The following is a 14814-nucleotide window of genomic DNA, read 5'->3' on the forward strand; positions in this document are numbered from 1 at the left end:
ACAACTAAATGAAGTGGAGATAGGCAACCTTCCAGAAAAAGAATTCAGAATAATGATAGTGAAGATGATCCAGGACCTCGGAAAAAGAATGGAGGCAAAGATCGAGAAGATGCAAGAAATGTTTAACAAAGACCTAGAAGCATTAAAGAACAAACAAACAGTGATGAACAATACAATAACTGAAATGAAAACTACACTAGAAGGAATCAATAGCAGAATAACTGAGGCAGAAGAACGGATAAGTGACCTGGAAGACAGAATGGTGGAATTCACTGCTGAGAAACAAAATAAAGAAAAAAGAATGAAAAGAAATGAAGACAGCCTAAGAGACCTCTGGGACAACATTAAATGCAACAACATTCGCATTATAAGGGTCCCCGAAGGAGAAGAGAGAGAGAAAGGACCAGAGAAAATATTTGAAGAGATTATAGTCTAAAACTTCCCTAACATGGGAAAGGAAGTAGTCACCCAAGTCCAGGAAGCACAGAGGGTCCCATACAGGATAAACCCAAGGAGAAACACGCCGAGACACATAGTAATCAAATTGGCAAAAATTAAAGACAAAGAAAAATTACTGAAAGCAGCAAGGGAAAAACAACAAATAATATACAAGGGAACTCCCACAAGGTTAACAGCTGATTTCTCAGCAGAAACTCTACAAGCCAGAAGGGAGTGGCATGATATACTTAAAGTGATGAAAGGGAAGAACCTACAACCAAGATTACTCTACCCGGCAAGGATCTCATTCAGATTCGAGGGAGAAATCAAAAGCTTTACAGACAAGCAAAAGCTAAGAGAATTCAGCACCACCAAACCAGCTCTACAACAAATGCTAAAGGAACTTCTCTAAGTGGGAAACACAAGAGAAGAAAAGCACCTACAAAAACAAACCCAAAACAATTAAGAAAATGGTCATAGGAACATACATATCGATAATTACCTTAAACGTGAATAGATTAAATGCTCCAACCAAAAGACACAGGCTCGCTGAATGGATACAAACACAAGACCCATATATATGCTGTCTACAAGAGACCCACTTCAGACCTAGGGACACATACAGACTGAAAGTGAGGGGATGGAAAAAGATATTCCATGCAAATGGAAATCAAAAGAAAGCTGGAGTAGCAATACTCAGATCAGATAAAATAGACTTTAAAATAAAGACTGTTACAAGAGACAAGGAAGGACACTACATAATGATCAAGGGATCAATCCAAGAAGAAGATATAACAGTTATACACATATATGCACCCAACATAGGAGCACCTCAATACATAAGGCAACTGCTAACAGCTATAAAAGAGGAAATCGACAGTAACACAATAATAGTGGGGGACTTTAACACCTCACTTACACCAATGGACAGATCATCCAAAGTGAAAATAAATAAGGAAACATTAAATGACACAATAGACCAGATAGATTTAATTGATATTTATAGGACATTCCATCCAAAAACAGCAGATTACACTTTCTTCTCCAGTGCGTATGGAACATTCTCCAGCATAGATCACATCTTGGGTCACAAATCCAGCCTCAGGAAATTTAAGAAAATTGAAATCATATCAAGCATCTTTTCTGACCACAACGCTATGAGATTAGAAATGAATTACAGGGAAAAAAACGTAAAAAACACAAACACATGGAGGCTAAGCAATACGTTACTAAATAACCAAGAGATCACTGAAGAAATCAAAGAGGAAATCAAAAAATACCTAGAGACAAATGACAATGAAAACACGACGATCCAAAACCTATGGGATGCAGCAAAAGCAGTTCTAAGAGGGAAGTTTATAGCTATACAACCCTACCTCAAGAAACAAGAAAAATCTCAAATAAACAATCTAATCTTACACCTAAAGAACCTAGAGAAAGAAGAACAAACAAAACCCAAAATTAGCAGAAGGAAAGAAATCATAAAGATCAGAGCAGAAATAAATGAAATAGAAACAAAGAAAACAATTGCAAATATCAATAAAACTAAAAGCTGGTTTTTTGAGAAGATAAACAAAATTGAAAAACCTTTAGTCAGACTCATCAAGAGGGAGAGGACTCAAATCAATAAAATTAGAAATGAAAAAGGAGAAGTTACAACAGACATCGCAGAAATACAAAGCATCCTAAGAGACTACTACAAGCAACTCTATGCCAATAAAACGGACAACCTGGAAGAAATGGACAAATTCTTAGAAAGGTACAAACTTCCAAGACTGAACCAGGAAGAAATTGAAAATATGAACAGACCAATCACAAGTAATGAAACTGAAACTGTGATTAAAAATCTTCCAACAAACAAAAGTCCAGGACCAGATGGCTTCACAGGTGAATTCTATCAAACATTTAGAGAAGAGCTAACACCCATCCTTCTCAAACTCTTCCAAAAAATTATGGAGGAAGGAACACTCCCAAACTCATTCTATGAGGCCACCATCACCCTGATACCAAAACCAGACAAAGATACTACAAAACAAGAAAATTACAGACCAATATCACTGATGAATATAGATGCAAAGATCCTCAACAAAATATTAGCAAACAGAATCCAACAACACATTAAAAGGAGCATACACCACGATCAAGTGGGATTTATCCCAGGGATGCAAGGATTCTTCAATATATGCAAATCAATCAATGTGTACACCATATTAACAAATTGAAGAATAAAAACCATATGATCATCTCAATAGATGCAGAAAAAGCTTTTGACAAAATTCAACCCCCATTTATGATAAAAACTCTCCAGAAAGTGGGCATAGAAGGAACCTACCTCAACATAATAAAGGCCATATACGACAAATCCACAGCAAACATCATTCTCAATGGTGAAACACTGAAAGCATTTCCTCTAAGATCAGAAACGAGACAAGGATGTCCACTCGCATCACTATTATTCAACATACTTTTGGAAGTCCTAGCCACGGCAATCAGAGAAGAAAAAAAAAATAAAAGGAATACAAATTGGAAAAGAAGAAGTAAAACTGTCACTGTTTGCAGATGACATGATACTATACATAGAGAATCCTAAAGATGCCACCAGAAAACTACTAGAACTAATCAATGAATTTGGTAAAGTTGCAGGATACAAAATTAATGCACAGAAATCTCTTGCATTCCTAGACACTAATGATGAAAAATCTGAAAGAGAAATTATGGAAACACTCCCATTTACCATTGCAACAAAAAGAATAAAATACCTAGGAATAAACCTACCTAGGGAGACAAAAGACCTGTATGCAGAAAACTATAAGACACTGATGAAAGAAATTAAAGATGATACCAACAGATGGAGAGATATACCATGTTCTTGGATTGGAAGAATCAATATTGTGAAAATGACTATACTACCCAAAGCAATCTACAGATTCAATGCAATCCCTATCAAATTACCAATGGCATTTTTTATGGAACTAGAACAAATCATCCTAAAATTTGTATGGAGACACAAAAGACCCTGAATAGCCAAAGCAGTCTTGAGGGAAAAAAACGGAGCTGGAGGAATCAGACTCCCTGACTTCAGACTATACTACAAAGCTACAGTAATCAAGACAATATGGTACTGGCACAAAACCAGAAATACAGATCAATGGAACAAGATAGAAAGCCCAGAGATAAACCCACGCACCTATGGTCAACTAATCTATGACAAAGGAGGCAAGGATATACAATGGAGAAAAGACAGTCTCTTCAATAAGTGGTGCTGGGAAATCTGGACAGCTACATGTAAAAGAATGAAATTAGAACACTCCCTAACACCATACACAAAAATAAACTCCAAATGGATTAGAGACCTAAATGTAAGACCGGACACTATAAAACTCTTAGAGGAAAACATAGGAAGAACACTCTTTCACATAAATCACAGCAAGATCTTTTTTGATCCACCTCCTAGAGTAATGGAAATAAAAACGAAAATAAACAAATGGGACCTAATGAAACTTCAAAGCTTTTGCAGAGCAAAGGAAACCATAAGCAAGACGAAAAGACAACCCCCTGAATGGGAGAAAATATTTGCAAACAAAGCAACTGACAAAGGATTAATCTCCAAAATATACAAGCAGCTCATGGAGCTCAATATCAAAAAAAAAAAAAAACCCAATCCAAAAATGGGCAGAAGACCTAAATAGACATTTCTCCAAAGAAGATATACATATTGCCAACAAACACATGAGAAGATGCTCAACATCACTAATCATTAGAGAAATGCAAATCAAGACCACAATGAGGTATCACCTCACACCAGTCAGAATGGCCATCATCAAAAAATCTACAAACAATAAATGCTGGAGAGGGTGTGGAGAAAAGGGAACCCTCTTGCACTGTTGGTGGGAATGTAAATTGATACAGCCACTACAGAGAACAGTATGGAGGTTCCTTAAAAAACTAAAAACAGAGCTACCATATGACCCAGCAATCCCACTACTGGGCATATACCCAGAGAAAACCATAATTCAAAAAGACCCATGCACCCCAATGTTCACTGCAGCACTGTTTACAACAGCCAGGTCATGGAAGCAACCTAAATGTCCATCAACAGACGAATGGATAAAGAAGATGTGGCACATATATACAATGGAATATTACTCAGTCATAAAAAGGAACGAAATTGAGTTATTTGTAGTGAGGTGGATGGACCTAGAGACTGTCATACAGAGTGAAGTGAGTCAGAAAAAGAAAAACAAATACCGTATGCTAACATATATATGGAATCTAAAAAAAAAAAATGTTTATGAAGAACCTAGGGGCGGGACAGGAATAAAGACACAGACCTACTAGAGAATGGACTTGAGGACACAGGGAGGGGGAAGGGGAAGATGGGACGAAGTGAGAGAGTGGCATGGACATATACACACTACCACATGTAAAATAGATAGCTAGTGGGAAGCAGCCGCATAGCACAGGGAGATCAGCTCGGTGCTTTGTGTCCACCTAGAGGGGTGGGATAGGGAGGGTGGGAGGGAGACGCAAGAGGGAAGAGATACGGGGATATATGTATATGTATAGCTGATTCACTTTGTTATAAAGCAGAAACTAACACACCATTGTAAAGCAATTATATTCCAATAAAGATGTTAAAATATATATATATTCTGGGGGAAAAAAAGCCAATTCTCCCCAAATTAATCTGTAAATTCCTGCAAAAAAAATTTTTAATCAACACTTTAAAACATGTTCTGAGTCACTTTGCTGTACAGAAGAAATTAACACAACATTGTAAATCAACTATAATTCAATAAAATTTTCGAAAAAAATGACATGTTCTCTGGTTCTTCCCATCCTATCCCTTCAAGCCACCAGCTGGGCCTCCATTCTCCCTGACTCCCCACAGCATCTGAGAAGCCTCCTTCGCTGGACCCTCATTAGGCTACAGGAGGCCCCAAGAGCAACTGCTCTCCCAACAGGGAAGGCTGTGGACTCAGTCATCTGAAGGTGTGGGTTGGGATCCTGGCGGTACCAACACTCTCAAGATGACCAAGAATTCTAGTTTTATAGCTTTGTAAAAATCACGTAACCTCTCACTTTATGGAGAAAATGGAGATGGTAATACCACCCCACAGAGCGATAATGCTGATGATTAAATGCGATACAGTAACGCACGCAAAAGCATGGGGCCCGACGCACCACACACACTCAAAGACACAGCATGCCTCTCTCCGTTCCGTTCATCTCAGCTGGATTGCGTGAGATCGAACATAACTGAAGTTACCAAAAATCGACATGACTCTGGGTGAGAATCTGTGGGGCAAGTACAAGAGGGGGTTCCACTCCCACACCCCAAAATAACACAGGGCCATCCTTACTGTACTGTGTCAAGATCTTCCGTCCTGAGCAGCTCTTCATAGTTCTCAGTGGTCTTGGGAAGAGTTGCCTTTTCTGCTGGGTGAGAAGCCAGTAATATTAGCCAGCGTCTCCAAACTTCCTGTTCTACACGCGTTCACTAAGACACATGCAATGCCAGCCCCCAGGCAACAGTCCCTAAGCATTCAGTAAAAAGGTCTGTCAATAATACGTGAGTAATGAATGAATACACAGAATAACTATGGTTACTTTGGACAAATGGAGGCAAGAGAGGGCCTCTAGGTCCTTATCTAACCCCCCAGAGAACAAAAAAGAAGAAAAGTCTACCATCTGTTCAACTGTCCACTTCAGCACCGTAGAGAATACTGAAAACACCCCCCAAGATTCCTAAGTTCCCACCAACAGGGAATAAATAGTTAAGCATATTGCAGTGCCGCCAGCAGAGGAAATATTACAAAGTCACCACAGATGAAGTTTACGGAAAGTTCTTAAGGAAATAGGACAGTGCATGTGACGTAGTAATCTCAGAACAGAAAATTATGTGTCCAGAATAACCTCATCCATGTGGAAAAAAAAAAAATCTTAGCACAAAAACAAAGGAGTTGCCATGATATGATAACCAAAATATTACGTTTGTTCCTGGTGACGGAACAAGAGATTATTTTCCCTGCTTGTTTTATACTTTTATAACATCCTACGGAAAAAACCCGAACGAACTTTTGGGCCAACCCAGCATATTCACTGAATATTCTAAAAAACAAACAAAAAAGATGTATCTAACTTCTACGGCTAGGAAAGGTTTGTTTTTTTTTTTTTGGTAAGTCACAAAAATGAAAGGACAAGAATCCACGATGAAAGAGTGGTGCAGGGAGAGCCGCGCCCACTTCGGAGGGTGAAGGGGCGCAACGCAGCCACTGCACACGCGGGGCGGACGCCAGTGCGCACGCGCCACTCCAGCAACACCAGCCAACCACCTTCCCTGCCGGGGTCTCCACTCACCATGTCCAGAGCTTAAGCCTTTTCTTGCTTCTTCTGGCTTCCCTGGTGCGCGGTCCTGGTGCAGCTTCTCTTTGACGTGAATGCCCTGTTCAGACGAACTTCTCTGACTTAAAACCAAATGTTTCACCTCCTCTAGAATGCAGGAGAAGAAAGCATCACGGACTCAATCAGAAATACACACTGATACCCACGCTGTGACAATCATTCTCCTGGTGCTGGACCAATAAGGGAGGCAAGGCCGCTGCCCTCCTGGAGCTGCTGCCTGGGGAGCTGCTTCAAAACACCGTGAAATGCAAACCTCAACTGGCAACGGCTTCTCCCAAACTAGGTCACTAAGCACTCAGTATCTGTTGTTGCATTTGATGTTCACGCTGCACTCTAAGAAAGGCATCACCACCTCCCCATTTTATTGACGATTAAGTCACTCTCCTGTGGTCAGAGAGCTGATCCTTTACCAAAGTGAGGACAATCCCCAGCGAGGGTGACACCCCTCCGTGTCTTTCACGTCTATCAGTGCGGGGCTTTGCACGCACACAGCAGCAGCCAACACGTGTGGAACGAAGAACGAGCAGAGGGAAGGAGCGAACGAATGGCAGTAACGGATGCTGAAGAAAGATGTGGAGAGAAAAGAGATGTGACTGGATGCGGTGCTGAAGGATGCATAACAATTTTTGGAGCAAGAGATTAGGCTAAGAGCCCCTGATGCCCGAAGGCAAGCCCTACAATGGGGAAAAGCCTAGTGTTTTCAGGGACCAGGGCTGGAGCAGGTGTGAAGGTGACAGCGGCGATGAGAAACGAGGCCTGGGGAGCAAGGTGCACGATGCTTTCAAGGCTGGACTCAGATGTCAGGCTTGGTTCCCGAAGGCACTGGGCAGCCATGAAAAGCTGCAGAGCAGTGAAGTGCGAGGGTCTGAGGGGTGATACAGGAAGGTCAGGGAGCAATGCAGGAGAGATGAGACAAAAATAAACGTGGGTGCAGAGAGAAGAGGCAGCTGAGGGCTAGAGAACTCCAGAGAGCAACACACAGGCAGTGACACCAAGTAGGTGCTGGGTGGGGCATGGCCAAGAGTTGAGGGCATAGCAGGAGTCAGCCATGACCTGGGGGACTTCAGACGGTCTTTGTCTGACAGTACTGAGAAACCAAGGGGCTCAGGAGATTTAAGAGAAGAAAATGCTAACTCTTGTTGGGATGCTCCATTCAAGACCCAGAGGCTGAAAGCTGACAAGTTCTCGCAGGTGATGAACTTCCCATTCCCTTGGCCTCTTGTGTCTCTGCTCCCAGGAAACAGGAGTTTCAAGAATAACTTCTCGGGCTTCCCTGGTGGCACAGTGGTTAAGAATCCACCTGCCAACTCAGGGGACACGGGTTCGAGCCCCGTTCCAGGAAGATCCCACGTGCCGCGGAGCAACTAAGCCCGTGCACTACAATTACTGAGCCTGCGCTCTAGAGCCCACGTGCCACAACTACTGAGCCCGCGCGCCACAACTACTGAGCTCACATGCCTAGAGCCCATGCTCTGCAACAAGAGAAGCCACCACAATGAGAAGCCCATGCACCACAACGAAGAGCCACTGCAGCTAGAGAAAGCCCACGTGCAGCAACAAAGACCCAACGCAGTCAAAAATAAATAAATTTAATTTTTATTAAATTAAATGAAATTAATTTAATTAAATTTAAATTTTATTAAATTAAATTAAATTAAATAAATAAATTTTTTAAAAAAAGAAGATAACTTCTTCATCAACAATGAAATATCAGATAGGGAATGTACACAACAATCCCTTTTAAACTCACACCCCCAAAAATAAAATACTTAGGAATAAATCTGACTAAGGAGGTGAAAGACTTAAACACTGAGGACTATAAAACATTAATAAAGGAAACTGAAGAGGATTCAAAGAAATGGAAAGATATCCCATGCTCTTGGGTTGGAAGAATTAATAGTGTTAAAATGGCCATACTACCCAAAGCAATCTACAGATTTAATGTGATCCCCATCAAATTACCCATGACCTTTTTCACAGAACTAGAACAAATAATCCTAAAATTCATGTGGGACCATAAAAGACCCAGAATTGCCAAAGCAATCCTGAAGAAAAAGAACAAAGCAGGAGGCATAGCCCTCCCAGACTTCAGATGATACTACAAAGCTACAGGAATCAAAACAGTGCGGTATTGACACAAAAACAGACATATGGATCAATGTAACAGAACAGACAGCCCAGAAATAAACCCACACACCTATGGTCAATTAATCTTCAACAAAGGAGGCAAGAATATACAATGGGAAAAATACAGTCTCTTCAGCAAGTGGTGCTGGGAAAGTTGGACAGCTGCATGCAAATCAATGAAGTTAGAACACACCCTCACACCACACACAAAAATAAACTCAAAATGGCTTAAAGACTTAAACATAAGACATGACACCATTAAACTCCTAAGAAGAGATCATACGCAAGACATTCTCTGACATAAATCGTACCAATGTTTTCTTAGGTCAGTCTCTCAAAGCAATAGAAATAAAACAAAAATAAACAAATGGGATCTAATCAAACTTATAAGCTTTTGCACAGCAAAGGAAACCATAAATAAAAGGAAAAGACAACCTACAGAATGGAGGAAAATATTTGGAAATGATGCAACTATCAAGGGCTTAATTTCTAAAGTATACAAACAGCTCATACAATTCAATAACAACAACAAAACAACCCAATCAAAAAATGGGCAGAAGACCTAAATAGACATTTCTCCAAAGAAGACATACAGATGGCCAATAGGCACATGAAAAGATGCCCAATACCACTAATTATTAGAGAAATGCAAATCAAAACTTCAGTGAGGTACCACCTCACATTGGTCAGAATGGACATCATTAAAATGTCTTACAAATAACAAATGCTGGAGAGGATGTGGAGAAAAGAGAACCCTCATACACTGTTGGTGGGAGCCACTATGGAGAACAGTATGGAGGTTCCTCAGTAAACTAAAAATAGAATTACCATACAATCCAGCAATCCCACTCCTGGGCATATATCCAGACAAAACTATAATTCAAAAAGATACATGCATCCCTATGTTCATAGCAGCACTATTCACAATAGCCAAGACATGGAAACAACCTAAATATCCATCAACGGATGAATGGATAAAGAAGATGTGGTACCTTGAGGACATGGGGAGGGGGAAGGGTAAGCTGGGATGAAGTGAGAGGGTAGCATTGACATATATACACTACCAAATGTAAAATAGATAGCTAGTGGGAAGCAGCCGCATAGCACAGGGAGATCAGCTCGGTGCTTTGTGACCACCTAGGGGGGTGGGATAGGGAGGGTGGGAGGGAGGCTCAAGAGGGAGAGGATATGGGGCTATATGTATACATACAGCTGATTCACGTTGTTATACAGCAGAAACTAACACAACATTGTAAAGCAATTATACTCCAATAAAGATGTTAAAAAAAAAAAGATGCGGTGCATATATACAATGGAATATTACTCAGCCATAAAAAAGAATGAATTAATGCCATTTGCAGCAACATGGATGCAACTAGAGATTATCACACTAAGTGAAGTCAGAAAGAGAATGACAAATGCCATATGATATCACTTATATGTGGAATCTAAAATATGACACAAATGAACCTGTCTATGAAACAGAAACAGACTCACAGACACAGAGAACAGACTGGTGGTTGCCAAGGGGCAGGGGGTTGGGGGAGGGATAGAGTGGGAGGTTGGGGTTAGCAGATGTAAGCTATTATATATAGAATAGATAAACAACAAGGCCCTACTGTATAGCACAGGGAACTATATTCAATATCCTATGATAAACCATAATGGAAAAGAATTTTTTAAAAAGAAGAATGTATACACAAATAACTGAATCACTTTAGTGTACAGCAGTAAACATTGTAAATCAACTATACTTCAATTTAAAAATATTGATTAAAAAAAACTCCTCCAAAATAAAAAAAAAAAAGAAGATAACTTCTTAAGTGGAAAAAGGCAGGACTTAAGACAGTATGTACACTGGATCCATCTTTGTTAAAATTTTGTACCCAGTTATAAGACGCACAGGAAAATGTTAGCAATGGCTGTCTCTGCTCAGACATCATATGATTTTAACTTTTTCTCCCTTTGGCTAATCTACTTCTAAATTGTTTTGCAAAGTGAACACACACTGATATTTTTAACGGAAAAAAATTAGTTAACTTAAGAGGCAGTGATGCCAGGCGTGGGACAGGGTTCAAGGAGGAGCAGTGGCCCCAAGGACGTTCACAGCAAAAGGCCCAGGGGCCCTCACTGAAGGGCCTGTGACACCCGGCCTCCTCCCTTTTCCGGCCGGCTGATTCCATTTACCCTTCCAAACTTGTCTCCATGGCCCCTCCTCCAGGAAGTCCTCCTGGTACACCCACCCTGGCACCTCTGCTCCAGGGTAAGCCCACTGCCAGGCAGATGTTTACCGGAAATTTGGGCTCGGCAGCTCTGGGGCAGGCCCTGGAATCTGCATTAAGGCTGCACTCCAAGTGCGTCCAATGCAGGTGGTTTAGAGCCCATGCTCTGAGGACACGGGTCTTTCCTTTGGTCCAGGTGAGAAAAGAGAACTTGAATCCCATTTTCTCACCCAGGACCAGTAGTTTAGAGGCAAATCAGTGATTTTCAGCCAGGGGCTATTTTGCACCTGTGGACAATGTCTGAAGAAATTTCTAGTTGTCACAGCTGGGAGGCTGGTCCTGGTGTCTAGTGGGTAGAGGTCAGGGATGCTGCTACAGTCCTCCAGTGCCCAGGATGGTCCCTGCAACAAGGAACGATCCGACCCAAGATGCCAACACCGCCGAGGGTAAGAAACCCGGGATAGCAATGAAAGATTAAAACTCGGAAGCCCCAGGCCCCCAAGGTCAGGAAGGCTCTTTGAGGAGGGCAGGCTGGAAACCGGAGAAAAAAGACTTTCCAGTCACACAAAACTGGGTTCTGATTCTGGCGCTGCCTCTCGCTACAAGCAAGTCCAGGCCTACTTTGCTCATGGAAAGTGGGGAGGGTTGTACTTGTCTGGAAGCCGCGATCAGCAGCCGTGACAGCGCCTCATTCCACCCATTCTCTGAAGCACGTCGACTCTACCTTCTAATATCTCCGAAAACTGGGATGCATCTTACGAGAATGCCGCTGCATATTTTAAGTGGCAGCATTTTATGATAGTTTTAAAATTCCCTCTAGACAATGCAATCCTCCTTATTGTGGGGGGAGGGGGGCGCACTCCCACCACCCTGCCCCCAGGCATCTGGCCAGACGAAGTAGGTGCCCAAGGTCACCATTAGCTCAGGATGGAGACAGGGCTCAATTCAGCTGCGTGACTTCAACTGCGGGAGTTCGAAAGGAGACTTTCTGGCGCTGATACAATCTTTCTTTACACGAGGAAGAGTCTGAAGGGCCTAATGGAAACAGGGCTGTGGGACTTTCGAGTTTTCTGTTTCGTTTCTCGATAGCCTCTAATTTTTTTGTTCAGGGAGCACACCAGACTCACCCTGGGACACAGGCCGGGGGTGGGTGCCCGCCTCAGCACTGCCCAGACTGGTGGCTGACGGGCGGCACACAGATTTGGGGCGCCCTTCCCGTCGCCGCACGTGCCCTGGAGGGAGGGGGTGTCACTGCGCTGACAGAAACCAGCGTGGGCCCCAGGAAAACCAGATGCGCCAAACGAGGAGATGCTGGCTGGCTTTTCTGCTGTTACCGGTGAGAAGCCACACGCCTCCGGAAACATCTCAAATCAAACGTGAATGCCTGACTTACCAAAAGATCCTGCATCTTCCAGAAACCCGCAAGGTTTTAATCGATAATGCTTGGCTTTTTTCGAAACCTTGTCCTTGGTGTCCCAGAGCCTCAAGGTGATTTTGTGAAAATTTATTTTCTTTAGTAACTCCTTTGTCATGTTGATGTTAAAACTTTGGGTCCATGACACCCAGACCTTGTCCCCTTCTTGCCATGGCCTGATGGTCTGTGTAAAAGGACAACAAGAGACTCTCAGTGTTGAAAGCTCAGGGGCCAAGATCTGACCGCTGCCACGATGTGGCAGGCCCTGCCTTCCACTTGTCTCTCTGTGCATCCCACCCCCTCCTGGCTCCCAACTCACATAGGGAATCAGGAAATGGGTGCCACAGACAGGGGCCTGCACGCCTCTGGGTTGCTCGGAAAAATAAAGTAAAAGCAATTCCCTGCAAAGAGTGTCCCTCCCAGGGACTCCCCATCCTGACCCAGAGCCCTGCCCCAGGCGGGAGTGTGCGTGTGTGTGTGGATGGCAGGTGTGCATATACACACACGCGCATGTGTACACACACGTACTCACGTGTACACACAGAAAGAAATAACAAGAGCTGCCAAAACTTTTGAAACACCAAAGAAATTATTAGGTAAAAATACCTTCAAAGAAAATCATAGAGTTGCTATCAATATTATTAGGTTTGTGCAGATTCCCATTCAGTAGGCCTAGGGTGGAGACCAAGATCCTACACTTCTAGCAAGTTCCAGGGGAAGCAAGCATCCTTTGTGGCTCGTGCTATTTCTTGGGGGTATCAGACTATATGCAAGGCCACACACACACACACACACACACACACACACACTCACCTTTATTCCTGAATCCAGGAACACTTTGGCCAAGGCTGGAAACACCACCACATCGACCTTTTTAGGCTCCCCATCATCAGGCAGGAGGAAGTACTCGATGTGGTAGTAATGGCGAACCTTTGCAATAGGTTTGTCCATTTTAGGGTGTCTCCTATATTTTTCAACCAAACTTGAACATTTTCCTTTGTGACCTAGAAGATACAGATGTAATGAGACTTGTTCTAACCTCACGTGGGAAAGCAGACCCGTCTCCACGATTCCCTGGAACCAAGAAGAGCCCAAGGCTGGAGGAGGTGCCATGTGCAGACTCCCCGCTGCCGCCCACTTGGAGTTAAGATGCATGTCCGGTCCTCCCAGCCACCAGAGGAGCAGCCCCAGGGCTGGAAGCCAGTGTGCGGAATTATAGAGCGTGACTCTGAGGTGAGCATCTCCTTAAATTTTTTTATTGTAGGCACTTACCTGCCTACCCCTAGTCTCAACAGTAAGAGGCAGGTTAAAAAAAAAACCAAAAAAACCCCACCATAGACTCATCAAGAAAAAGAGGGAGAGGACTCAAATCAATAAAATCAGAAATGAAAAAGGAGAAGTTACAACAGACATCGCAGAAATACAAAGCATCCTAAGAGACTACTACAAGCAACTTTATGCCAATAAAATGGACAACCTGGAAGAAATGGACAAATTTTTAGAAAGGTATAACCTTCCAAGACTGAACCAGGAAGAAACAGAAAATATGAACAGACCAATCACAAGTAATGAAATTGAAACTGTGATTAAAAATTTTCCAACAAACAAAAGTCCAGGACCAGATGACTTCACAGGTGAATTCTATCAAACATTTGGAGACGAGCTAACACCCATCCTTCTCAAACTCTTCCAAAAAATTACGGAGGAAGGAACACTCCCAAACTCATTCTATGAGGCCACCATCACCCTGATACCAAAACCAGACAAAGACACTACAAAAAAAGAAAATTACAGACCAATATCACTGATAAATATAGATGCAAAAATCCTCAACAAAATAATAGCAAACAGAATCCAACAACACATTAAAAGGATCATACACCACGATCAAGTGGGATTTATCCCAGGGATGCAAGGATTCTTCAATATACACAAATCAATCAATGTGATATACCATATTAACAAATTGAAGAATAAAAACCATATGATCATCTCAATAGATGCAGAAAAAGCTTTTGACAAAATTCAACACCCATTTATGATAAAAACTCTCCAGAAAGTGGGCATAGAGGGAACCTACCTCAACATAATAAAGGCCATATATGACAAACCCACAGCAAACATCATTCTCAATGGTGAAAAACTGAAAGCATTTCCTCTAAGATCAGGAACGAGACAAGGATGTCCACTCTCACCACTATTATTCAA

General features: G+C 42.2%; 1 protein-coding gene across 1 annotated transcript in view; it reads right to left on the minus strand.

Annotated features, from left to right (window-relative positions):
* The window catches only part of CFAP92 (cilia and flagella associated protein 92 (putative)), an 88132-nt gene that overhangs the window by 52045 nt on the left and 21273 nt on the right, over positions 1–14814 (minus strand). Inside the window, exons 3-6 of the mRNA XM_036870616.1 lie at positions 13420–13610; positions 12586–12790; positions 6799–6930; positions 5802–5877 (exon numbers count right to left, since the gene is read on the minus strand). Of these exons, the coding sequence (XP_036726511.1) occupies positions 5802–5877; positions 6799–6930; positions 12586–12790; positions 13420–13610 (604 nt within the window). The remainder of the gene's footprint in view (positions 1–5801; positions 5878–6798; positions 6931–12585; positions 12791–13419; positions 13611–14814) is intronic.

Source organism: Balaenoptera musculus, chromosome 11, assembly GCF_009873245.2.
Source record: "Balaenoptera musculus isolate JJ_BM4_2016_0621 chromosome 11, mBalMus1.pri.v3, whole genome shotgun sequence".
Classification (NCBI taxonomy): Eukaryota; Metazoa; Chordata; class Mammalia; order Artiodactyla; family Balaenopteridae; genus Balaenoptera; species Balaenoptera musculus.